At 37.5% G+C, this 25,119-nt stretch overlaps 1 protein-coding gene across 2 annotated transcripts in view; it reads left to right on the top strand.

Annotated features, from left to right (window-relative positions):
• Positions 1-25,119, top strand: part of ABTB3 (ankyrin repeat and BTB domain containing 3) — a 221,861-nt gene that overhangs the window by 169,281 nt on the left and 27,461 nt on the right. Inside the window, exons 4-11 of one of the 2 annotated variants that reach the window (XM_014053732.2) lie at positions 1,637-1,789; positions 10,161-10,326; positions 13,177-13,266; positions 17,993-18,094; positions 21,398-21,491; positions 21,589-21,724; positions 23,918-23,956; positions 24,284-24,504. In XM_014053732.2, the coding sequence (XP_013909207.2) occupies positions 1,637-1,789; positions 10,161-10,326; positions 13,177-13,266; positions 17,993-18,094; positions 21,398-21,491; positions 21,589-21,724; positions 23,918-23,956; positions 24,284-24,504 (1,001 nt within the window). The remainder of the gene's footprint in view (positions 1-1,636; positions 1,790-10,160; positions 10,327-13,176; positions 13,267-17,992; positions 18,095-21,397; positions 21,492-21,588; positions 21,725-23,917; positions 23,957-24,283; positions 24,505-25,119) is intronic. The other variant, XM_014053733.2, reaches the window with a different exon arrangement.

Raw genomic sequence — 25,119 nt, forward strand, 5'->3', positions numbered from 1 at the left:
ATGCCATTGTGAGAGGTGCAGTATGAATAGATTGGAAAATTAGGGATCTCTTGCTAATTGTGCTTTAGGCAAGACCAGAAAAAAAAAAACATGGAGAAAATATGCAGTACTGAGTGATGAAAAACATTATGCAATTCAGTGTAAATACTGGTGCTCAGAAAAGCAAAAATTTCCCAAGGATTATGCAAGCTGTGATGCTGCTAAAAGATTCTGGTAAGGGAATCCTTTCTGAGTAATGCATACTGTAGTATCTACAGTACTTAATTCCTACAGTGCAGCTCCTACCAGTGAATCCCTTGACGTCTGCATTGCCTTTGCCTTCACGAGCTAAGTTTCAACAGGAAATTTCAGCATGATTAATTAGAGAGTGAGCTAATAAGAGGTATTGACTCAGCTCATAATTAGTCTGGACATTTCTTACTGCAGATTATGCTGCTAACTATTCAGCTGATTTCCTTTGCATCATTTGTCATCACATATTTATTGTGATCCCCAGAGAGTTATCATATATTACTCTCATGCCATATCACCAGATGTTTTTTATACAGGCTGAATAGGTAGAGTTTAATAAGCTGCCTCTTTGGAGTCTGCAAGATATGTCTGTGTGCCTCCCTTTTAAGTAGCTAGATCAATCCCTAAGCCCTTCTTTTGAATTCTGCTTGTATTTTCTGCCCTGCTCCCAAATCCTCCTGTATTTGTAATGAGAGAGTGTAACTCTTCTCCTCCTGCCCGAGGAAGGACAGGTTGCAGTTCAGGAATTAAAAGAAGAGATTGCTGAATTCTGACATAGGAAACTGGTGGCTATCATTCCGAAATTTATTTTATTCCAGAGAACTTGCTCTGAATTGCAACTTTAAAAGCAAGATATCAGTTTATTCATGGAAAATATTACAACCTTCTCAAGATCATTGGATTTTTAGTATCAGGCAGATGTTGTATTTGGGACACTGAATGTTGAGATTACGCAACTTTCAGAGTTAATGTTCCATCATTCTTTCTATCAGATTGGTTGAGAGGAAGGAGGGAGATATCCTATTACTCAGGTTCTTTGTTTATATCTGAAAAAGAAACTTTGATAAATACTGCCTCTCTGACTGTAAAGTAAATGAGTAGCTATTTTGACTGTGAGTGGGATTGGAGTAAAAGTGTGCAAATCTCAAAGGAAATACAGATGGATTGGAAAATAAAACAGAGATTCATGTGCAAACATTTGGGAAATGTTATTACAGGGAAAGAAAGCCAACTTCCATAGAAGAAAAACCATATTTTTTATATTTTTTATAATTTAATTATATACTATTATTTTACAATAACCAGTCATTGGAAGTTGGGTGGTGTACAGGTCGAATAAATTATTGGTGCTAGTCCACTATATCATAATAATTATGATGATCCCAGGTTCTTGGGAAATATTGGATAGGTGGATAAAAATACCAGGTCCAGTCTAAACATCTGGTTGACCATGTGACTGACCATAATAACAATAATACTTATTGGTATAATGTAGCAGTAGATTATCATTGCTGTTATTGCACTGTTTGCTTAACTGCATCGTTAAGAGCTTTCAGCCTGTCTGAGAAGCATGGACAGATCGTGTTTTGCTCAGGGAAACCAGCTTCTTTGTTTTGCTTTGCAGGCCGTTTATCGTGCTGCCCCCTCTGATGGAATGGATAAGAGTTGCTCTGGCTCATGCCGGGCACCGCCGCAGTTTCTCCGTGGATAGTGATGATGTACGACAAGCAGCCCGGCTGTTGCTTCCAGGAGTTGACTGTGAACCTCGGCAGTTAAAGTAAGTCTGTGCAAAGCAGTGGCATGATAAGATGAAGAAATTGCTGTGCCGTTAACAACCCAGGACAAGAGGTCAATTGCATATGCAGATCCGAATCTCTTTACATTTACTTTTTTTAGCCGTTTCACAAAATGCATTTCTTTCCATAGAGCAACTGAATCTGTGAGACTGATGTGCTTGCATGTTTACCTGGATCAAGCCTTAAGCCTTTCTGTTTGAGTTCTTGTTTGTTTTTCTCCTGTGTTATCAGATGGCCTCCTCCTTCCGAGGGACTGAGGTGTTCATCTAATTTAGCTCAATCTTGCTGTGCCTGTTTGCAAAATTTGGAGCTTGCTGCTTCAAAGGTTGTAAAATCACCTTCTTCCTCTTCCTTGATACAGCTACAGCCCAATTTGCACTTAGCTCCTACTATAAGAATTTGCTTTTCGTGGGGCTGTCTTTCTGAAAAGATGCAGTGTTGCTATTAGTTTGGCTTATTTTTAATGTAATAAATAAAAGGCAGCATCACATCTAATAATTTCATCATGCCACTGTACCTTTCATACGTTGGGTTTTATAAGGAAGGCTGTTGCCATGGTTCTCACATATGTGGAAGTTTTTTAAAAAAACCCATAAAAGTTGATGTATTTTGCATTTTGAGAGATTTTACCCCCTGCCCTCCTTACACAAGATGACCTGATGTTTGGCTTTAATAATTTGTGAAGGCAGGAATTATCATGGGGTTGCTGAAGACCCTCAGAGCAAAACAGAAATGACAATTTGGAGGTCGTCTTTGGGGACCAGTGATTTCAACCAAAAACAAACATGGATATTTTTGTCAAGATCTTCACAGTCTATTACTAGATCTCTCCCTTCGCTGTTATGAGAAAAGGATTGTCTACTGTGTATATATTAGCAGATTTCAATATTTCTTGTATCAATGGGGAGGAAAAAGACTTCTAATGAGGTTTTAAAGCATAAGACATAATATATGAAAAAAAAATGAGAGTTTGGATTATGGGTGTTAGTATGTTATTGTTTTTGCTGTAACCTTGATATTCCTTAAATCACCAGCTGACAACTAGATACAAAGTAAGGGAAACAATAATGTCAACAATGTATTGTATCGTAGTATACAATGGTTGAGAATTCTTGTTGGTTTTGTGCCTTTAAGTCAGTGTTGACTGCCTGGACTAATACCTGCAATTTTCTTGGAAGAGGCGGGCCATTGCCTTCTTCCGGGAGGGAGGGAGGGAGGGAGGGAGGGAGGGGGAGAGAGAGAGAGAGAGAGAGAGAGAGAGAGGGAGGGAGGGAGGGAGGGAGGGAGGGAGGGAGGGAGGGAGGGAGGGGAGGGAGAGAGAGAGAGAGAGAGAGAGAGAGAGAGAGAGAGAGAGAGAGAGAGAGAGAGAGAGAGAGAGAGAGAGAGAGAGAGAGAGAGAGAGAGAGAGAGAGAGAGAGAGAGAACTCATGGGTGCCCAGTTTTTAGCCTGGTGTATTAATCATTGCATCAAAATGACTCTTCTGGTGAGAGCTGCCCTTAAAGCAGGAGGTTGTGGATTGCATTGCGTTGAGTGAATCTGTGATGTCACCAAAGTGGGCAAGACTGGATCCAGGACACTGGATTGATTTCTCTTTTGAGGAATAATCCTGCTTTGGTTTATTTTATTGTTTTTACATGTTAGGCTTAAAAGATGATTTATACCATTTTAATGGTCATTTTCCACTGAAAAGGGAAGAAAATAATTCTCAATAACTTGTCAGTGTTTAGTGCCATAGTGTTTGGGGGTCAGCAAGAATAGCAATAGCAGTTACACTTATATACCGCTTCATAGGGCTTTCAGCCCTCTCTAAGCGGTTTACAGAGTCAGCATATTGCCCCCAACAACAATCTGGGTCCTCATTTTACCCACCTTGGAAGGATGGAAGGCTGAGTCAACCCTGAGCTGGTGAGATTTGAACAGCCGAACTGCAGAACTGCAGTCAGCTGAAGTAGCCTGCAGTGCTGCATTTAACCACTGTGCCACCTCGGCTCTTGTGGAGCTTGGATTGAGACTGCAGGCCACAATTTGTTATTCCTATTTTGTCTCCATGTACGTACAAATATAAACACACACACACACACGTGTGTGTGTGTGTGTGTGTGTGTGTGTGTGTGTGTGTGTGTGTGTGTGTGTGTGTGTGATTACTAGAAATCTTGGTAAAAACCAGTATAGCTACCCTGGGGAAAAAAATCAGAGTCAGCAGTCTAATATTCATAGCTTATAAGTGGTGAACTGTGAAGCTAAGTAAATAGTCAATGTCAGATTTTATCTATATTTCAGTTAAAATATAAAATATTTCAGTTTAAAAAGTTTAAATTCTATTGTTTATTGGGCAGTCTCAGTTCCTGTAGAATAAACAGAAATTTGCCAGAATTTTGCTTATTCCTAATATATGCAACTACTTATGAGAGCTTGGTGTCATGTTCATATTCCAGAAATCCCTTGTTCAAATTTAGTTCTTTTACTAGAATGAGATGAACTTCTCTCCCACTAATCATGATGATGATGTAGCCAGAGGCTGACCATTGCAATAAATTCCAAGTTTCTTTGTTCTTTCTGACAAATGAAAGGAAACTGTTTCAAGGGAGATTTGCCACTCCTCAATCAGGAATGTAATATTGCCTTGGTTTGAAGAGACAGTCTGTGTTCCTTGCTCTTCCCTCCCAGCTGTTATCCTATTGAAAGCATGCTGGTTTGATAAAGAAGTCCAAATGTTGTAGTACTCGCCTGCCAGCAGTTTTAAAATAATACACAATTGCCACCATGCTTGCACATATTCTCTCTTTTTCATCTTTCCCCCCTCTTAACTTGGGGAACAGATGTTTGTGTTTAGGCACAAAGGGTTGGATCAAAACAGTTGTCACTGGTGGCTAAATACTGATTGTCTGGCAGTTGTCTATGCTTGGGTATTGACCAAGAAGACCAAGTCTTGAGTGGTTTAATAGTCTATAGAGGAGTTACCATGGTAGGAGGTTAGCACCTACCCACCCCTCCTAGAAGAATGAAATATTCTAGGAAATATTAAAAATGCAGAATATTATATTTCCCTCGATGAGAAAAGGAGAAACATGTTTTTAAAGACAAAGCAGCTTCCTGCAGCTCCCTGCCCCCTCCTTCAGCTCCAGGGTGATGGGATTAAGCCATGGCCCTCAGGACATGATACGATTAACTCTCTACCCAACTCTACCACATGGTGCCTGGGAAGATTACATCATTCAGCAAGAGTCAACCAAGCCTGGGACTCAGGACAGCCTACAGAGTTGCCCCTGCATGGCCCCATGGGAGTCTGACAACTAATCAGAATACAAGCTCAAATTCAAAAGCCCAGAGAGGGTATGAAACCAGGGCACTCTAAGCATCTCCCCCCCCCCCGGACCTCAAACCATGTGATCCTGTCCATCATCAATAAACCTTCTTGCAAAGGAACTCCCATGAATCCAGTTTCTTTTTCTCCACTTGGAACTGAACCCAGATGAACATTTCTTCCAACACCATGATGTTGTCATAAGCCCCAGATAGGACAGTGATTTAGTAGGATTTGAAGGCGATGGATCATGTTTTAGATTCTAAGGATGGCATGTAGTTTGGTGACTCAAGAATGGAAAGAGAATAGACTATAATTGCTATATATTTATGAAAAAACACATATGTACCTGATTCCTTTATGCCTTCCACACTTCCTGAGAGTATCGTTTGGGTAGATATAATGAGCAAGCTGAAAGTGACTTAGGTAAAGCATTAGTAACCCTACTGTATTTAAATAAACTAGGAAGAACAATAAAATAACACAGAGCCAAATAATACAGTAAAACAATATAGTTTTCTCCAAATTAGTTTCAATATCCCCTTCCTATGCTTCTCTCCTTGAGCGTCCTTATCAGCATCTCGAATTTTGACTAATTCTCTAATTTCAGCTGTGAGAGCTGCAATAATTAGGGACAAAAATATCACCCCAGCGTGTGGCTGTAAACAAACTCCTTGACAGTCCAGCAGTCTCTGATGCTAATGATTCCAGAGGATGAATAGGATTTGAAAACTTCCTTGATAGGAAATTTGTCTAGATATTCTTATGTTTCATTGCCCAGCCTGACATGCAGTTTTAAGACTTTCTGAATTGAATCAGTGTAGCAGAAGAGTGGTGAATTGAAGCTGTTGCACAAACTCCATTTCCCAAATATAATTTGCTTCCTCTACCAGAAGAAACAAGATGCCAATATATTTCCTTAACTTTTATGCAGTTTGTATTAGATGTATTAATTTACTAGAAATTATGTTCAATGCATCTGGAAGCCACCAAGTTGGAAAAATGTTGTATGGAAGCAATCAGATGCATGAAATGTGCATCATCTTGTAGGTCACCTGGGCTCTTAAAAATAATAAAGATGAATTTACTTTCAAGATGATTCTGTTGCAATTTCCCTGTATAGGTCAATTATAGTCATCATAAGAATTAATCATCGTAAGAATTAATCTAAATGTTATCTTAGCTGCATGTTTCTTGCCCAGGTTGTCATATCCTACAGGCACCTGAGGTGGTATTCAGCCAGTTCTGACGGGTTCTGAAGAACCGGTAGCGGAAATTTTGAGAATGGGGAGGGAATGGGGATTTTGCAGTATCCTTCCTTTGCCACACCCACAAAGTAATGCCCAGAGAAACTAGTAATTAAAAAATTGAATCCCACCATTGACAGACACCTACCAAAATTGTTAGTTCAGGCCCTCCAGTATTGCTTAGAATTTAGCTAGCAATGGACACAAGTTTTATTCATCCCCCTTTCTACATTCCTGATCTACAGTAGTTCAGTCTTTCTCTGCAATATCTGCCATCATAATAGCTATGCTGCCACAGATAATCCTTGTAAAAATCCTTGATTTAAGGAAGTTCACTGCTTCCATTCTCTGTCCATCGGCTCGTCATAAGAGACCATCCAGACAGAAACCCAATATTTTTATTGTTGCCTTTGTTACATTTGTGTTGTATTTGTGCTGATAATTTTATTTATTTTATTTATTTATCAGCACAAATACAATATATATATATATATGTATGTATGTATGTAGGTAGGTAGGTAGGTAGGTAGGTAGGTAGGTAGGTAGGTAGGTAGGTAGATATATATATGGATATATAGATATAGATATGGATATGTGTGTGTGTATAGTGTGTATATAGTGTGTATATATATTAGTGTGTGTGTGTGTGTATGTGTGTGTGTGTGTATATATATATATATATATATATATATATATATATATATATATATATATATATATATATATATATATATATATATGCACATACACACACACTACACACACACACACATCTTCTTGTATTCAGGTCTTTTTGGCTAAATGTATGTATGTATGTATGTATATATATATATATGCGTGTATGCGTATGCGTGTGTGTGTGTGTGTGTGTGTAACATTTCGGCAAGGTCTCACTCACCATCTTCAGGGTGGGTTTTGGGCTTAAAGCATGGTCGGAGTTGCCGTGTTTCTATAAATCTTGGTGGGGTGTGTGTGGAATGCTGACTTTGTTTCAGTAAGTGGAATGATTGGTTGTGTGGTTGTATCATGATTGGTAGATTGTTGCTGATTGGTGCTGGCTGTGTGTCCGTTGTTGTTTCATGTTATAATGGCCTGGGTGGTGGGTGGGGCTCATTTGTTGATTAGAGCTGGTTTCCAGATGTCTGGTAGGCAGGAGGTATCGTCACGTTTATTCATGTTGTGGGGGTGTTTCTCTATTTCGATAGCTTCCATAATTATTTTCTTGTTGAAGTGTTCAGTTTTAGAGATTAACCTGGTTCCTTCAAAATTAATTTCATGTCCTGTAGCTTTAAGGTGCTGGAAAAGGGAGAAAGTTTTTTCTTTTTTTCTTACTGCGTTCTTGTGTTCTGCGATGCGTACATTTATTCTCCTATTCGTTTGTTCTATGTATGTTGCAGGGCAGATTTGGCATGGTATTTCGTAGACTCCTTGGTTTTCTAGCTGGATTTTGTCTTTGGGGTTTCTTAAGATGTTGGCTATTTTTTGGTCAGTGTTGAAGGCTGTCTTGATATTTTGTTTGTGGAGAATTTTGCTGATTTTATCCATGGTGCCTTTGATGTAAGGGAGGAGGTCGATGCCATTGTCCTGTTCTGTGTCTCATTTTTTGGCGGGGAGTCTCCCTTTGGATTAGGTTGGTAATTGTTTTTCTTTGGAATCTGTTGGAGAAGGTTAATATTTTATTGCTGAAGTGCCCCGATGTGTGTGGATTGTTCAGAAATTATATTTCTTTTCCCTAGTTCCAGCTACTAAACTAACACACAATTATGGTTTTAATTATGGGGGGGAAATAACCTATATGTTTTTATTTCACCTTTGGAAGTCGCAGAGGCTTTTTTAACAGCAGAGAGCAACCAAGAAACCATTTTCAGACTTCAGCACTTTTATTTACATTTTTGCAATCAACCTTCCCCAACATAGCTACCCTTCATATATCGATATGATCTGCCTTTCAAGGGTGGCTGAGATTTACAGTGACAATAATTGCAATCCTATTTCAAAGAGCTTTGTGAGGATTCACAAGATAAAAATTGTTCATGGTATGGAAAGGCCCAGTGACTGTGAAATGTCAAGGCAGGTACAGAACTATTTATATTTAGCAACATATAATCATAAAATGTATGCCCTAGGAATTCAAATTAAGGTAGAAAGCAATCCTACATCCCAATATATTATAAATGGTCTGATTTTGAAAATGATCAGGGAAAAAATGCAAAAGTAGCTATTTAGAAAAGGAAAGAGAAATCGGTTTAAAGGCAGTGATTTAATTAGACCAATTAAGGGCTTATGAAGTGATTTGCAGTTACAGTTTTACATCAACAGTCCATCAATCAAAATGCTTTTTACAACATCTGAAAAAAGGGAAAGACAAAAATGGCCCTAAATTACAGTCCTTGATAAACTGTAGGAAGTCTGTAGAACTGGAAGAGGCCTGCATCAAGTGCAAAAGTAATATTAAGGTGCCTCAAGGGTTTTCCAAAGTCATTCTGTAAAGAAGAGGGAACAATAACAAAATTGCTGGATCCCATGTTTGCTATAATAAAACCTAGCTGTTAACGTGTATCTGTTTCCATCCTGTTTCCTTCCTTCCATAAGAGATAGAAAACGAAAGTGACAGCAACCAGGCAGACTTTATGTTAAAAGATTTGATGTAATTTATTATGTTTATTAGGAAAGAATTGTTAATAGAGGCCAGACCTAGAACCGTCATTACAAATTAAAGAAAATAGCAGTTGTATATCTTTAGAGCAAGGGTGTCAAACTCAAGACTCACATGTGTTCCCCCCTGGCTCCGTTTTTGCTGGCAGAGGACTAGCAAAACAAACTAAAAGCAAAACAAAACAAAAGGAGAAATGTTTCTCCTTTTATATTTGAGCATCCAAGAAGGGACAGGAAAGGAGAAAGGAAACGAGAAAAGAAAAAGAAAAAGAAGGAAAGATGGGAAGAAAGCAAGGAAGGAAAAAGAAGAAAAGAGGGGAAGAAAGAAGAAAGGAGAGGGAAAGGGAAGGAAAAGGAAGGAAGGAGGAAGGAATTGAGGAAGGAAGGAAGGCAAGAGATTATAATGAGAGGGAGGGAGGGTCTGAGGGTCCTACTTAGCAGTTGGCCACCAGAGATTCCCCTGACACGAGTGATGTCAAGCTGGCCATGCCCACCCTGGCCACACCTTCCTGGCTATGCCCCCTCCACCGACCACATGCCTCAAGGTCAAACACAATTGTGATGTGGCCCTCAATGAAATCAAGTTTGATATCTCTGTTCTAGAGAATCCCAGGTTGGAGATGCTACTTGGCTGAATGCAAGATGGAGATTTTCCTCCAGTCTATCCTTTAAGTACTGCCATCCTATAGTTTACTTTCTTCTCATCAGGTCAAAAAAAAAAGGGAGGGAGATTTTTTTCCAGCTCTGGGAACCAGACGGAGAGCCTCGCCTTCAGCCCAAATCTATTTGACCGTAGTCTCCATCTATTAGATCTAATCTATCTCAGTTCCTGCTTTTTCCTGATAATTACTGGCCTCCTTTAAAATTTAAGTAACAATCAAATGTCATAACTGAAATTCTGTATTAAGGGTAAGAAACTGAAGGAAAAAAATGTGGCACACCCGTCTAGAAGAACCTGGTAGCAATAGTTATGGTTTTGGGGTGAGATTTCCCCTAAGTAAATCCTCCTTGACAGTTCATTATTCAGGTTGTTTGTTGCAATGGCAGTTTATGTCATTCGAAGGCAAAATGTGGCATTGGGGAAAAAAATGAATGGAAAAAACCTCTTTTGAAAGAATTTTCTAACTCTTTTCTTCGATTCACAGAATTGATGACTGCTTCTGTGCTTCTCGGAAACTGGACGCAGTGGCCACAGAAGCAAAATTCAAGCAAGACCTAGGGTTCCGGATGTTGACCTGTGGCCGAACAGATCTGGTCAAGCAGGCCATATCTTTGCTGGGGCCCGATGGAATTAACAGCATGAGTGAACAGGTATAAAGAATTATAAACCATGTAGAAAAAGAACAGACTTTGCTTTTTTAGAAAAAGTTTGAAATTAGTTTTCTGAATAGCTCGAAACAAAGTGCTTTAAGAAGATTGAGTTTCTTTTACTTGGATGGGTTGCTTATGTGGGGAGTTTATTATAGACATTTTTATGATCAGTAAGTGGTAACATAGATGGAATGCCTACTTAAAATAACGCTTGGGAACAACTGTACATCCCTTCTTTGTGATCGCTGAAACTTGAGGAATCTCACAGCCAAATAAGAAAGGCAAGATTCCCTCTTCTATTTTCACCAATAATAAAATTATATACACCATTCCTATTTGGTTTTAAAATTTCTAAAGAAGCAAAACTAAAACTGGAAGAATCCGGAAACATTTAGGAAAACTTAGCCCTACCAAAAAAGAAAGGTCTCTTCGCAGAATGGAGGCAAATTACTTTTTCTTGTTCCATCCATTTGTTCTCTCTTTGGAGCATGCCCCTGTCTTTAATTCAAACAAACAACTAAACATCTTTTTTTCTTCATTCACATTTTTTCGGAGTATAAGACGCACCTTTTTTTCCTCCAAAAAGAGGATGAAAAGCAGGGTGCATCTTATACACTGAATACAGCATTTTTTGCCTCCCGAAGCCCTGCCCCTTCACCAAAATGGCAGTGCATAACTTTATGGAGGCTTTCAGAGAGCTCCTGGGGGCTGGGGAGGGCAGAAATGAGCAAAAAACAGGTGTTTTTGCCCCCCAGTAGCACTCTATAAGCCTCTATAAGGCTATGCGTGCAATTTTTTTGACAAAAACCAGGCCCATTTTCATGAAAAATGGGCCATTTTTTGCTCATTTTTGGCCCACCCCCCAGGAGAACTCTGCAAGCCCTCCCCCACAAGGGTATTCATGCCTTTTTTTAAAAAACCAGGCCCGTTTTCACAAAAAACAGGCCATTTTTGGGAGGTTTGCAGAGTGCAAAAACTCCCCCCCCCTTTTGGAACGCTCTTTAACTGATTGATGAGAATTACATTAATCAAGTGCTGTGCCAGCAGAAACAAAGTCTTAGGTGCTGCAGATTGTCAGCAGTTTCCTTCTCCAGCACATGGATAAATACACCTGGAAACATCTACCTACCTAGCCTCTCTCTCTCTCTCCCTACCTACTGTTCTTTTTCTCTATCCCTCTATCTACCAACCAATCTACCTACTCTCTCTCTCCCCCCCACTACCTATCTACGGTATTTCTCTCTCTCTTCTCTCTCTCTATCCCTCTACTATCTACCTACACTCACTCACTCTCTCCCTCCCTACCTACTGTATTTTTATCTCTCTCTATCTCTCTATCTCTCTCTATCTCTCTCTATTTCTATTTCTCTCTCTCTCTCCCTCTCTCTCTCTCTCCCTTTATCTACCTACCTACCTATCTAACTTCTCTCTTCCTCCCTCCCGCCCTACTGTATTTCTCTCTCTTTCTCTCCTCTCTATCCCTCTATCTACCTATCTACTTTTTTTTAAAAAAAATTGCCTCTTCAAAACCTTGGTGCATCTTATCCTCCGAAAAATATGGTAACTCTCCCTTCTTGACTATATTTGTGCCTAATATTGTCAAATAAACATTAATCACAAAGGATATCTTGATCAGCCAAAGTATTTCAGATTAATATAAATTTGCAACTAGAAGTCTCTAATGAAGAGTCAGTTAATCTAGTTTTCCTCCAAACAGAGCAGTATTTCCCTAGAGCTAGATACTCTCAACAGAATTGCCTGGCATTTCATTTCAAATTAAATCAATATATATTAAAGGTATGCATACAATTGCAGTTAGTACTTTTGGCAATTAATATAAAGTTCCAGTCTAACCTGTTAAAATAAAACAACATAAAATTGATGAAGGACTGCTCTGCAAAATAAATGCCCAATATTTTATTCTTTGTAGTTAAAAGTAGAGTGGAGTCCAGTCTTGAGATTAAAACCTTCATCTTGGCAAAGAAGCATTGATAAAAATTTAATAAACAGCTTTATAAAAAGTATGCTTTACTGGCAGTCCTCGATTTACACTTACTCATTTAGTGACCGTTCAAAGTTACAATGGCACTGAAAAAGTAACTTGCAACCAGTCTTCATGCATAACCATTGCAACATCTCCATGTTCCCATGAGCAGCAAAATTCAGGCACTTGGCAATTGCCATATATTTATAATGTTTGCAGAATGCTGGAGTCATGTGACCACCATTTGTGACTTCACAGCTTTTGACAAAGTCAATAGGGGAACCAAGATTCACTTAACAACCACACAATTCTTTTAACAACTATGCCAAAAAAAGGTTGTAAAATCAGCTGCGACTCACTTAACAACTGCTTTACTTAGCAATGGAAATTCTGATCTGAATTGTGGCTGCATGTTGAGGTCTACCTGAGCCCATCTACATGTTGAACATCTCACATCTGTTTTTCTAAATAAAATGGGGGGGGGAGTTTGATGAAATAAATGGGCAAACCCAGATGTGCAAATCAACCTAATTTTTCATAAGGTTATCATTTGATAATGCACCTCAAGGGCATTTCTTGTGGGATTTTTTTCTGTCTCTAATGCTACTGATAAGTTTAGCTGTATAGTTGTCTCCTTTCCATTTTCCCTCACAAATCAAATAATATCAAACTTGTCTGAATCAAATAAAACTTGTCTGAATTAAATAATATCCTTGAGGATTGATAGGTGTTTGCACATGGTCTAGTGTCCTGCTATTTGTATTTTACCCTGGTCTGGTCACTAGGACATCACCTTATGACCCTGAATGAAAGATCATAAATCAAAGACTATAAATAAATGATTATGAATACTGCTGTCCACACAGGGTATGACTCCATTGATGTATGCTTGTGTGCGGGGTGATGAGGCCATGGTCCAGATGTTACTGGATGCTGGAGCAGATCTAAATGCTGAGGTGAGACTATTCTTATGATTGCATTTGTTCTGGGAAGGCAGGAAGCCAAAGACAAGGCCACTCATGTTTTAAAATGCTGCATGACTTTGTTAGAACAGCTAAAATATCAAATCCAGATTTAATCTTTTTTTAACCATCTTTCAGGAACATTTTTACCCTCTGATGCATGTACCACTCCCTCTCTTTAATAATGGTTTCTGCATACAGGAATGAAAAATAGAATCCTTGAAAGCCAAAGGTTATTGAGCAAAACAGCAATGCTTCTCCATCAAAGACAATAAGACCTACTACTCCCTGTTGCTAAACCCAGGCCTCTATGGCAGTAGTTCTCCACCTGTGGTCTGTGGATCCCTGGGGGTCCATGATGTCATCACAGGGCGTCTGCAAAGACTTTAAGAAATGCTATGATTTAAATCTTGAGTTAAGTCTTGGGGGGTCTTTGGACATGGTTTGTGGCCACGAAGGTGGATTTTAAGGGGGTCTGTGGTGAAGGAAAGGTTGAGAACCACTGCTCTATGTTATCTTCCAAATGTATCACTTCATATTATCAGTATTATTATTTAATGATCTTAATATTGTAGTGCCTAATTTGTTAAACATGGCTAGATTCATCCATTTAATTAAATTTTTTGAATTTACTGCACTATCGTCTACTAAGATTTTTTTGATAGTTTTATAGTAAGCCAAAACCAAACAAGCCATCTTCATCTTAGGATGCTATCCAAATCAATCCAACCTAATTTGGGCTTTAAACTATCCTTCTCTTTAACTGGGTGCTTCATTGAAATTTTAAGTCCAGAAATTTAAAGCTTGATCAATTCACTAAGAAGTAAGCCCACAAAAAATCTTGCTGGTGGAACTGTGGTGACAAACTACAGAATTTGTCTGCATCAATATTTTTATAGAGTAACAGCTGCATGTACATGGTCTGGTATACACACTTCTTGAATATAGACTTGTATTTAAACCTGGCTTAAAGTGGCTTAAACCCACTTTGAGCTCCTGAACAAAAGGTGGCTTATATATCAGTAAATCAGTCAACAAAACTATGACATTTAATGCAGGCAGAGAGTTGACTGAACTAGCTGGGCAGTCAGTCAATAAAGAATAAAGAAGAATAAACAATAGACAAGCATCTCGTACAAAGCATATTCATCCCTGCTGTATGTTTGAGGAAAACTGCCAGAAGAGAAAGAATTGGCATAGAACCAATCTTAAGCTACATAGAAGCAAATAAAGCAAATAAAGTGGTTTGCTCACCTGGAGAGGCGGTCATGGGATTCCATGCCATACAAGACATACACAGAAAGGGAAGATGGTCAAAGAACACGAGGTAGACAAAAAAAAAAGATGGAGAGACAACATCAAAGACACACTATAACAACATCAATTAACAAAGATTAAGGCTGTCAGAAGGGCAAGAACAAGAATATTTTATTTCCTCAATACCTGAAGCAGTAAAAGAGGAAGTGAAGAAGAAGAAGAGGAGGAAGGTCAATTTGTGGGGAAAGGGCACAGTATTCAGCCTCTTCAACATCCAGCCGATCTGAGATGCTCTTTCTTTTGCAATCATAATTTTTGTCTCTTTTGCTGCATACTGTAGAACAGTGATCTTTTTTATAATCTAATATTTTTGTGTCCTCGTTCACAAGGCTTTTTGGCAATATAATAAAAAGAAGACCATGTGAAGATGTACTGATAACATAATTACTTTTCCTTTATCTGAGTTGCCCACCATTGTACTTATAAAACTCTTGATTACATTTCCAAGGGTATAATTTGGGACAAATCTTGCAGAATCAGTTCTTTGTAAGATTTATATGTATAAAAGTCCAGAATTATTGAGCCAGGATGAAAAACATGATGCAGCATTTTTTGTTTACTTTTTAGTTTACTTAAGGCTACCCACAATACAATGAATGAATAGTAGCTTGTTTCAGGGAAAATATTATGATTTCTATTGCTAATAGTGCAGTGAAAACAGCAAGACTTAATAATAGGAGATTTATTAATCTTTGATGGCTTCACAAACTTTGTGAACCATTGTAGACAAGTGACTATCTCCATATTAAAGTGTCATATATATATGTATGTATGTATGTATGTATGTATGTATGTATGTATGTATATATACCATATATATAAATAAAAGTCACAACCCCTGGAATGCCCAAATATGAGAAGAAGTTCACTGCTGCCATTCTCTGTCCATCAGCTAATCATAAGAGACCATCCAGACAGAAACCCAATATTTTTACTGTTGCCTTTGTTATATTTTGTGTTGTATTTGTGCTGATAAATAAATAAAGGGGGACTAGTATAGATCTATTTCAAGCTATTTAGCTCTCATCAGCTAGCCATACCCTTGCTGGGATTGGAACCTGTGCTGTATTGCATCTTAGGCAGATGTGTTAACCATTAAGCCACAGAGTTCCTCTCCTTATCAGCTGAGCCAGGGAGAAAGGTATATATTTAAAGTCACAACCCCTGGTATGCCCAAATATGGAAGGAAGTTCGCTGCTTCCATTCTCTGTCCATTGGCTCGTCATAAGAGACCATCCAGACAGAAACCCAATATTTTTAGAGCCAATTGAAGATAATTAAAAAGGGTGTAAACATAATTTTCATCACACAAGAGGATACTGAAAAGCAGAGGAGAATGGAGGAAAAGGTTGTTGAAGATGATTTAATCATTCTTTTTTGTAAATCATGCTTTGCTACTTGCATAAATCTTGATGGAGAAGGGGAATAGATTAAGATAAGGTAAATGCAGCCACAAAATTCTAAAATAGGACCCAGTAGTGGACTTTTCTGTTGCTCTGCTAAATGTCTTTGGTTTGTTAGCGATTGAAAATTGATGCAATTTGGTTTGGAATTTGTTGAAATACTTAAAATTGGTTTTTCATGATGTTTGCACAACAGAGTCTCTTGGACAAATGCTTCATTGGGAAATGGAGTCAAATTGAAGTAGGAAGAAGAGTGCCTTTTTAAAATAGACAACATTTTCTCTGGTGTGAAAAATCGCTATAGCAATCTGAAAACCATCACCTTTAAAACTTCCTATAGTGTTGCATTGCAATCTATGCTGAAGCAGCATGTTGATATAAAAAACCCCTTGTCATTGACTGTGGTGGGATATCTGTAATAGGTCAACATTCATTTGTAACCTTCAAGCCATCAAATGCTTATTAGCAAACTATATCATAGAAGGGATTGAGGGGGCATTTGTGTTTCCTTAGAGCTAGTTATAAAATAAGGGACAGAAATCCTATAGCTGGTTGATACTAAGTACTAGTTATAAAGTCTTTTTTATTTGTACCAAAAAAGGGACAGTGGATTCTGAAAGAGAGAAGAAAAAGAGCTAGTTTGGTCTAATAGTTAAGGCACCAGGCTAGAAACCAGGAACTGTGAATTCTACTCCTACCTTAGGCATGAAAACCAGCTGGGTGCCTTTGGGCCAGTCTCTCTCTCTCTCTCAAAGTTATTCTGGAACATGTGGAATTTGGAAAGTGATGGAATAGATGTATAATTTTAACCTTTGTTCACATGGTATGAAGTTACAAGCTGGCAAAATCAGAATTCGAAAAAACAAATCTGGAGTGCAGCCAAAAATATATTTTAATACAGAAGACAGTGCTACCTAGGTTTTTTTTTTTTATATTGGACTAGCTCTTTATTGATATGCAGGAAAGTTCAATGAATATTATTGCATGAAGTCAAAGTTTCATTTTATTTTTAAAACCTGGGCTGTGTATTATGATAAAAGGTTTTTATATGTTTTGTTTATTTGGTTGTGGGTTAGGGTTTCTTTTTTTAAAAAATTGTGAGATTTAAGACGTAGCAATTTATAGCTTTTTATGTGTTTATGAGATACAGCAATTTATCTATTCAGAATTTCAGATACCTCTGCATTATGATGTTACTTATTGTCTTCGAATAGACTGAAGTGCAAATAACAGACATTATTTCTGCTACTATTATTTAAATGTTTTCATTTTGAACTGGTGAGATTTTCTTGTGAGAACTAATTTCCAATATATAGACACTAAATATTATGGTGTCTATTTAATTTACTGGTCTAACCTTAAAACTCTCTTAAGTAGCCTAGCATGAGACTGTTCCTATGTGAAGATGACATTTGTAGGCATTCTTTTTTACGTGTTCTAACAAATAATCAATTAAAGCTAGTAAAGTGCTGTGTTTGACAAGTTTACAACTGATGATTGACTAGATAGTAAAAGATATCAGAGTGTTTTCCTGTTAGCAGTGAAATAGCGAAGATTACAGAGAAAAAATTGGGATGGTTAATTCAATAATCTAAACTTAATCTAAATCTCCTGAAGTCAACTCTGTTGTTTGGGATGGCAGCAGAGCAAGATTTTTTTTTACAGATTGTATGTATCATGGCACTTCCCCCACCCCAACAATATATTCTCATGGAATTGTTTCAGGCATCATATTAGAATAGAATACAATAACAGAGTTGGAAGGGACTTTGGAGGTCCTACATCACTTCAGACAAATGGTTATCCAACATCCAACATCTTCTTAAAAACTTCCAGTGTTTTTTTTTAAAGGATTTTTTAAAGAGTTTCTTTTGCATGCTTTCTTTCTTTTTTCTGTACCTTAACGTGCCAAGCATTCTGGCAAGTTTGTTTTGATTACACATACAATGGCTTTTGCTGAAGAGTCACATATAAAAGAAACCTACTTTATCTGTTTATAGGTTGTCAATACTCCTCATAAATATCCATCCGTCCATCCTGAGACCCGTCATTGGACCGCCCTGACATTTGCTGTGTTGCATGGACATATTCCTGTAGTCCAGGTATTACTGTATTTCCCTTTTGCTCCATCTCATAGTTTATTTCTCATGGTTAGCTTTTAATTGGCAATCATTCCACACTTGGCAGGCATTTTCATATTTTTTTTTGCTACTTCTTTCTTTGCTCTGTAGATATATAATAACTCTATTATATACAGCTACAAGTATAAGCTACAAGTATACCTATTAGGAAGTAATCGTCACCGGATAGCTAGAATTAACTCTGAGAAATTTGCATGCTATTAACGGCTAAATCACTGTGAAGTGTAAATAGGGGAATTAAAAAATAAATCATACCAATAATATCCTATTGGCACTTTTGAATATTTTTTAACCATATGTTTTATGTATCCATTTATTTATTGTTTAATAATATATTATCATGTCACATTATAATATATTAGAAAAGAAAGCTTCCTTTCTTTTCCTCCTTTTGTCCAACCTTGTTTTAAAAAAACCACAGCCAAAAAGAATAGACATAAAACAATAAATAAAAATAGAAAGAATAATACGGTAGGAGTTTAAGGACCACATAGAGTGGTTTTGGGTCTCTAAAACCCCTCATCCAATGAGTTTCATTGACTAAAACTTTATAATTTCTTCATGCTATATAGAACAGATTAATGGTACTCATGCCTATCAATTCCAGCTCCAAGTTCATAAGACATTTAAAGTGATGACAATTTCATAAAGGATAAGTTTATCAGTGGTTATCAGAAAAAATGGAAAGGAAGTTTGCTTTATTTCTAATTTGGAGACAAGCAAAAAGTGACTTCTCTATGATATCCTGCTTTCTGAAACTGAAAATAAGGTTATTGGTTACTTTCTATTAGCGAGATCCAGGAAGAAAGTTCTTACATTATTTGTAGGTTAAATATCAGTGTGGCATTATATAAAGGTCAGGGGTCTGCATTCTAGATATTTTTCAGCCTTTTTTTGTTTTCCTATATTTTTTTGTAATTTAGAACACAATAAATACTGAAGCAGTGGACAGTTATGCTTTTCACCCACCCACCCCATTTGCACATATAGAAGTGAACTGAACCAGCAACTGACATTACTACAATGTTGGTGACAGAACAGTGTCTTCCATCTCATTGGAAGACAGCAATCTAGTGCCCTCAACTGCATCTGAATACAAAATGATTCTAGTTTCTAATAGGAGAGAATGGAATTCAAGTACAAGCAGAACATCTGCTACTTCTCAGCATCTGTTGTCTCACATTGCCTAATGGCAGTGCTGTTTTTGATGGAACCGACAAGGAAGACCAACTGCAAGACCATGATAAGATCCTTATGACTGATCACGCTTCACTCCCGTTTATTACTGCTCTCTCTTTCAATAACAGGATTCCTTTAACAATGAAGTGTCAAGCACATTGTGCATTCATGGCTCCTACTCAAGTGATTTAAATCCAGCACAAGACTACTGAAATAAAGAAATGGACATTATCCATTTAAAAATGATTACATTTACAAGTTAGAGGTCTTTACCTATGATAGATAATGTACATCAATGCATATATGATATAATGGTAATAATTAGCATAGCTTAGTCTAGAACAAACTAAATCCATTGTTTGTTGAAATGTTGCATTTGTTGAATCCTTGAAATGTTACAGATTGTGAAAGTAGTATTGGAAAGACCAGATTGTGGGTTATATAAATAAGGAGCAAATCCTATCCTCTTCTAATACTGATGATGTTATCTAGTTGGATAATGAAACATCTGTAAGAAAACAAGTTCAGAGAGCACCAAGGATCCCACAGTTCAACCCTAAGCTACAAATAGGTTCTTCTATTAAATCAGAGTTGTTGGGATGGGACGGTTCCCTTGGCAACAACAACATGGAATGGGTGAATAATTCCTTTGGCATCCACCCCAATAAGAATATAAGCAGAAGATTGGTTTTAGATTGAATAGTTATATTTCTGAATCTTTGGATTGTTTTGAATGGATTAAAGTTGCAATGGTAGAGGATATATGGTGCCCTACATCTATGATATCATTTCAGGTTTTTGCAGAGTGCTGTCATATTCTTCAGCTGGTTTCCCCCCCTCCCAAGCCTAAACATATTTAGTTCCCTCAATCTTTCCACTGTCATAATAATCTGAGCTGACATTTCTGTGGTGGTGAAATAAATGTTCAATTGCTACCATTTGGTATGTTGCTTTCTCAAACCACTTTAGGGTAATTTGTGGTTGTATTGTAAATTACTGTTTATTTTCATGATAGAATCCTCATGTGTCTTCTTCTCCCAAGATATAGAGACACTAAGGATGTTCTACTTCTGAAATTCTTGAACTTCTCACCTTTGGTATTTGTTTTAATGTATAGTCCATTCCAAACATTCCCAATCTCTGAAGAATATGTCATTCTGAAATCTTTTAGGTTTCTTGTAACATAAAATTCCACTTGTGTGAAAATGGAGTATTAGGCTAGGTGAAAACAGAAGATGTATAGCTGAGCTGCAGATCCTAAGAACTGTCAAGCAGGGCAGTTGTCCTTTGACTTTACCTTCATTGTGAAAACACAACAGAAAGCTCTTGGGAAGCCAATTTGCTGAAGCAAATATAAATCAAGTTGGTGGGTTAAGAAAGCAGTCATAAGAAAAAGTGGGGAATTGACCATTCAGGGTTTGGGACATTTTTGGGGAAAAAGAAAAGGGCTGATCCTTTAAAGGCCATTATTTGGAATGACTGTGTCTTTACTCTTCTAGCATCAAAATATTGCAAATTTACTGGTGTGCAGTAATCCTGTCTCAGCAATGGTACAAATAAAAGGGGGGAAAAACTGCAAACAAGTTGGATAACTGCATGCACGTGTAGGATTCTACAATTCATTTGACACACAGCATTAAAACTCAACTGTTCTTATCACCTTTTCCCTTGATATTTAACGCTTTTTTGGTGGCAACCAAAGATGACAAACATCTTGTTTTGTGGCCTGGCCCCCAATTTGATTAACCTTGGACTTCTCTACTTATTAATTTGCTGTAACCAGATCTAGGCTGGAGTATGCACTAAGTGGTGGCAAAGAACTACATCACTTTGTTGGTTGTCTGTTTGGTCATCTGGATTTTTGCATCCCATTTGTGATAGCTAGTATTTATGTATTTTTCAGCATGCGGGTGCTTTAGCTTGCACAAGTTTTAGGAAGCAGATTCTGGCTCAGAATGTTGGGGCTTGCAATAAAATGGATCTCAGCAGTGGGTTGAAGAAGATTGCTCTTCTGTGTTGGATGAGCATTTTAGTTCTTTTGTAGATTTTTAAAAAAAACAAACAAACAATGGATCTCTTTTATAGCTACTACTGGATGCAGGAGCCAAAGTAGAAGGTTCTTTGGAACATGGTGAGGAAAACTATTCAGAAACACCCTTGCAACTGGCAGCTGCTGCTGGTAAGGATTATCTTATAATACCTTAGTTAATGTTGTTTGATTGAAGAGAATAAGAAGCAGGCTTTTTAAAAAGGCTTTCATTGTTGCTCATTTGTAGGAAATTTTGAACTAGTTAGTCTGCTTTTGGAGCGAGGTGCTGATCCTATGATTGGAACAATGTACAGGAATGGAATTTCCATCACTCCACAAGGTGATATGAACTCCTTCAGCCAGGCTGCTGCACATGGACACAGGTATATTTAGTATGCTTTTAGTTAAGTGTTAAAACACTGTTTGAATGGGACGCTTAAAGCATTTGACCTGCAATTCTTGTACATTAATATTCATTCACATATACATTTACAGTCGGTTTTTAAAATTATTTTTAACAAAATAGGTAAAGAATATATTCTATTTGCTATTGCTATTGTCCATGAAAACTAAACAAAAGTAAAGAGCTAGTATATATAACAGTAATAATGCAGGAACAAACACTGCTGAGATGCAGGCAACAAGTTACAAGCTGGATGTTGGCATTAAAGCAAGTTAAAAATCAGGATAGCCTAGAGTTAGGGAAAATATTATTGTCCTGGCAAATGCTTAAAATATCTATTTTACCCTTTAAATTTCTTGCCAAATCAGATTACATGTCCCATTTGGGGGAGGATAGAGTTTTTTTTAAATGTAAGGGATTACTTTTGCTGCTTACATTATCTACAAATCCCCCCCCAAAACAATTGGCTGCACACTCTTATTTTATTTTGATATCAATTCTGAGGCCATCAGACTGGGACAAAGACAAAATTGACCTGTAGGCCATCTCAAACCAGGATCTATTTAGGACAGGCCCGTTTAGCTGTCCAGATTTTAACAGACTGCAACTTGTGTCGAGCTGACCGGTTACGAGACAAAAAAATATTGACGAACATAATTTTCCGTCACTTGATATTTGTTTTAGCTTTATAACTCAGCTGCTCTATCAACTGAAACAGACTTGCAGGAGCACCTTTCAATGATATTTCAATGAAAGACAAAGAGAGAAGTATTTCTGGAGTCAGGACCATTACTGTAAAGAGAAATCTCAAATATAGTCCTAGTTCATAGATGTACAACTTATGTAAAACATCAGGAAAGGAATATGAGATACAAGGTTTGTTCGGGAAATAGATATTCCAGATATTCTTCAGCATAATGATCTGGTGGAATCACAAGGAAAAACAACAGAGCTGCCAATTTTATTTCCCTGGCAGTATACAGAACTAATGAACCATTAGGCTAGTAATGAAGAGGAAAAAAATAAGAGACGGCTTGTGAGAGAATAAGACAAGTTTAAGGCAGAGAATAAGCATGTGTATATATGAATCAGAAAGGCACAAACACATGATTGTAAATCACCTTGTTACTAAGCACTTTGTGAATGAGGTGTCTAAAAATGCCATTAAGTCATACAGAATTTCTGTTCGTGCTACTAAACCCAGACATCTTCTTTGCCCTTATCAATCATCCCTTGATGGTGCAGTTATTGTATTATAAATAATCATGTGTAGAATTAGAGAGGAAAGGTTAGCATTTCTGTATTAGGGCCAAGAAAATACATGAACTGAAGGTGCAAAAAGAAAAGTGCCCATTGAAAGTCAACTGTCTATGACAAAGGATTGAAAGTTGTCTTTGCCACCACTTCTAATGTTTTTAATTTACCAAGATCTTTTTCCATTATGCCTTTATATCCTTTACCTTTGAAAGAAATCCAGGAACTTATTTCAACTGACTATAAGTTAAAAAGGTCATTAGTTATAGTAATATCATTATAGAGATTTATGTAGATTTAATGTAACTATAGAGATTTACATAGAAATTTATACTAATATAACTATAGAGATGTATGTTCCTTTGAATGGAATGCACTTGGACACCTACCCAATTGGGATATAGATAGCTTAGCATTACCTTCCAATGATTGATGCCATCCAGATAAGATGAATCACAACTCTCATAATTTCAACAACCCCAGAATTCTTTTGCAAATGGATATATATTTCCATTAAAGAAATAAATATGGATGGATGAATGGGATGGATTCTGTTCAAATTGAGAAAGCATATCTCACCTGAAGTTTGGACGGAGAAAAGGTTAGATCTGGGGCCAGCTCCGTCTTCCACTTGATGCATCTGTCATAAATCAAGTCAGCCAGTTATTGAATAAATAACTCATTGTAGAACTCAGTTGCTATGAGCTATGAGACATTTAACTTATGCCTTTCATCACCTGGAGAATTCTGAATTGCAATTATCAGAGGTATCAAATGTTTTCTCCTCTTATTGCACAGCACAATAGACACAGTATTGCAGATAGCAAAATAAACACCTTCCTCCCCGTCTAAACAAACACAGAGATACATACACTCAGCCCACTTGCTTCGGATACATTGCTTATTCTATCCCCCACAGGACTGAACATGTGCAGCTAGCAAGATGTAAGCGTATCAGGTAGGTGGGAGGTAAGGGAGAGGTTACACGCTGGGTTTCATTGCTTGTTTCTAATTATTTGTTCATTGGGAGCAGCTCCATTGAACATTAATGGCCTGTGGATGAAAGCCTGTTGATGGACAGGATACGGTTTTTTTGAATTTTTGACTTGCTACTATAGCCTCAAGTACCAAGAAAAGAAAATACTTTGTTTACTAGATCTTGTTGGATGAATTAAGTAGAATTAGTATTAGCCAGATGGCTAGTTGTCTTCTGTTTCACTGTTAACAATTCCCATATGGTGGCCTCTGCCCTTCCCTTTTCTGTCTTTTGGCATGTGATTGACAGGAATGTGTTTCGTAAGCTTCTTGCTCAACCCGAGAAGGAGAAGAGTGATATCTTGTCCCTGGAGGAGATATTGGCTGAAGGAACTGACTTAGCAGACAGCACGCCTGCTCCTTTATGTGCAAGCCGCAACAGCAAGGCCAGACTCAAAGCTCTGAAAGAGGCAATGTATCACAGCGCTGAACATGGCTATGTGGATGTAACCATTGACATCAGGAGTATAGGTCAGTTTGGGTTTCCTCTTTCATGAGAAATGACTCGTCAGAGAAATGGTTTGTTGTAAGAGACCCTTGTCTCTTGAACTTACAGTTTTTGGCTGCTCCTGGGTTCTTATCAAAACAGAAATCAGGCAACTAATAAACGTGTCTAGGAATACTGGAAATTCAAAACAAGTATTTTTAATTATTATGGATTTATTATACGAGAAAAAGTACAGCACCCATTCCATAAATTTGTAAATATTTATAATGTTGCGAGCCAAAGTGAAATACATTTTGTTCTTGACCAAGAATCCAAGAGTGGCTGGGAACATTTTTACAATCATGACCATGGCAAGGGGGAAGGCGTTAGGTCCCACCCAGTAGATAAAGGAGTTGATCTAGACTGCTAATTTCTTCTCTCTGCTCCCCAAAACTTTCAGCTCAAATAGAGCTGCTGGTTCTCTGGTTTGAAATCTGTACATCTGGAAATAATCACAATAGGTTTTGGCTTGCCCCTGACATCCATTTTCTGAAAAGACAGAAATCAAATGAATTTAATGGCAATAGCAATAGCACTTATATACTGCTTTACAGTGCTTTACAGCCTTCTCTAAGCAGTTTACAGAGTCAGCATATTGC

Source organism: Thamnophis sirtalis, unplaced genomic scaffold, assembly GCF_051295495.1.
Source record: "Thamnophis sirtalis isolate CommonGarterSnake01/CBP01778 unplaced genomic scaffold, rThaSir2_p1.2 scaffold_9, whole genome shotgun sequence".
Classification (NCBI taxonomy): domain Eukaryota; kingdom Metazoa; phylum Chordata; class Lepidosauria; order Squamata; family Natricidae; genus Thamnophis; species Thamnophis sirtalis.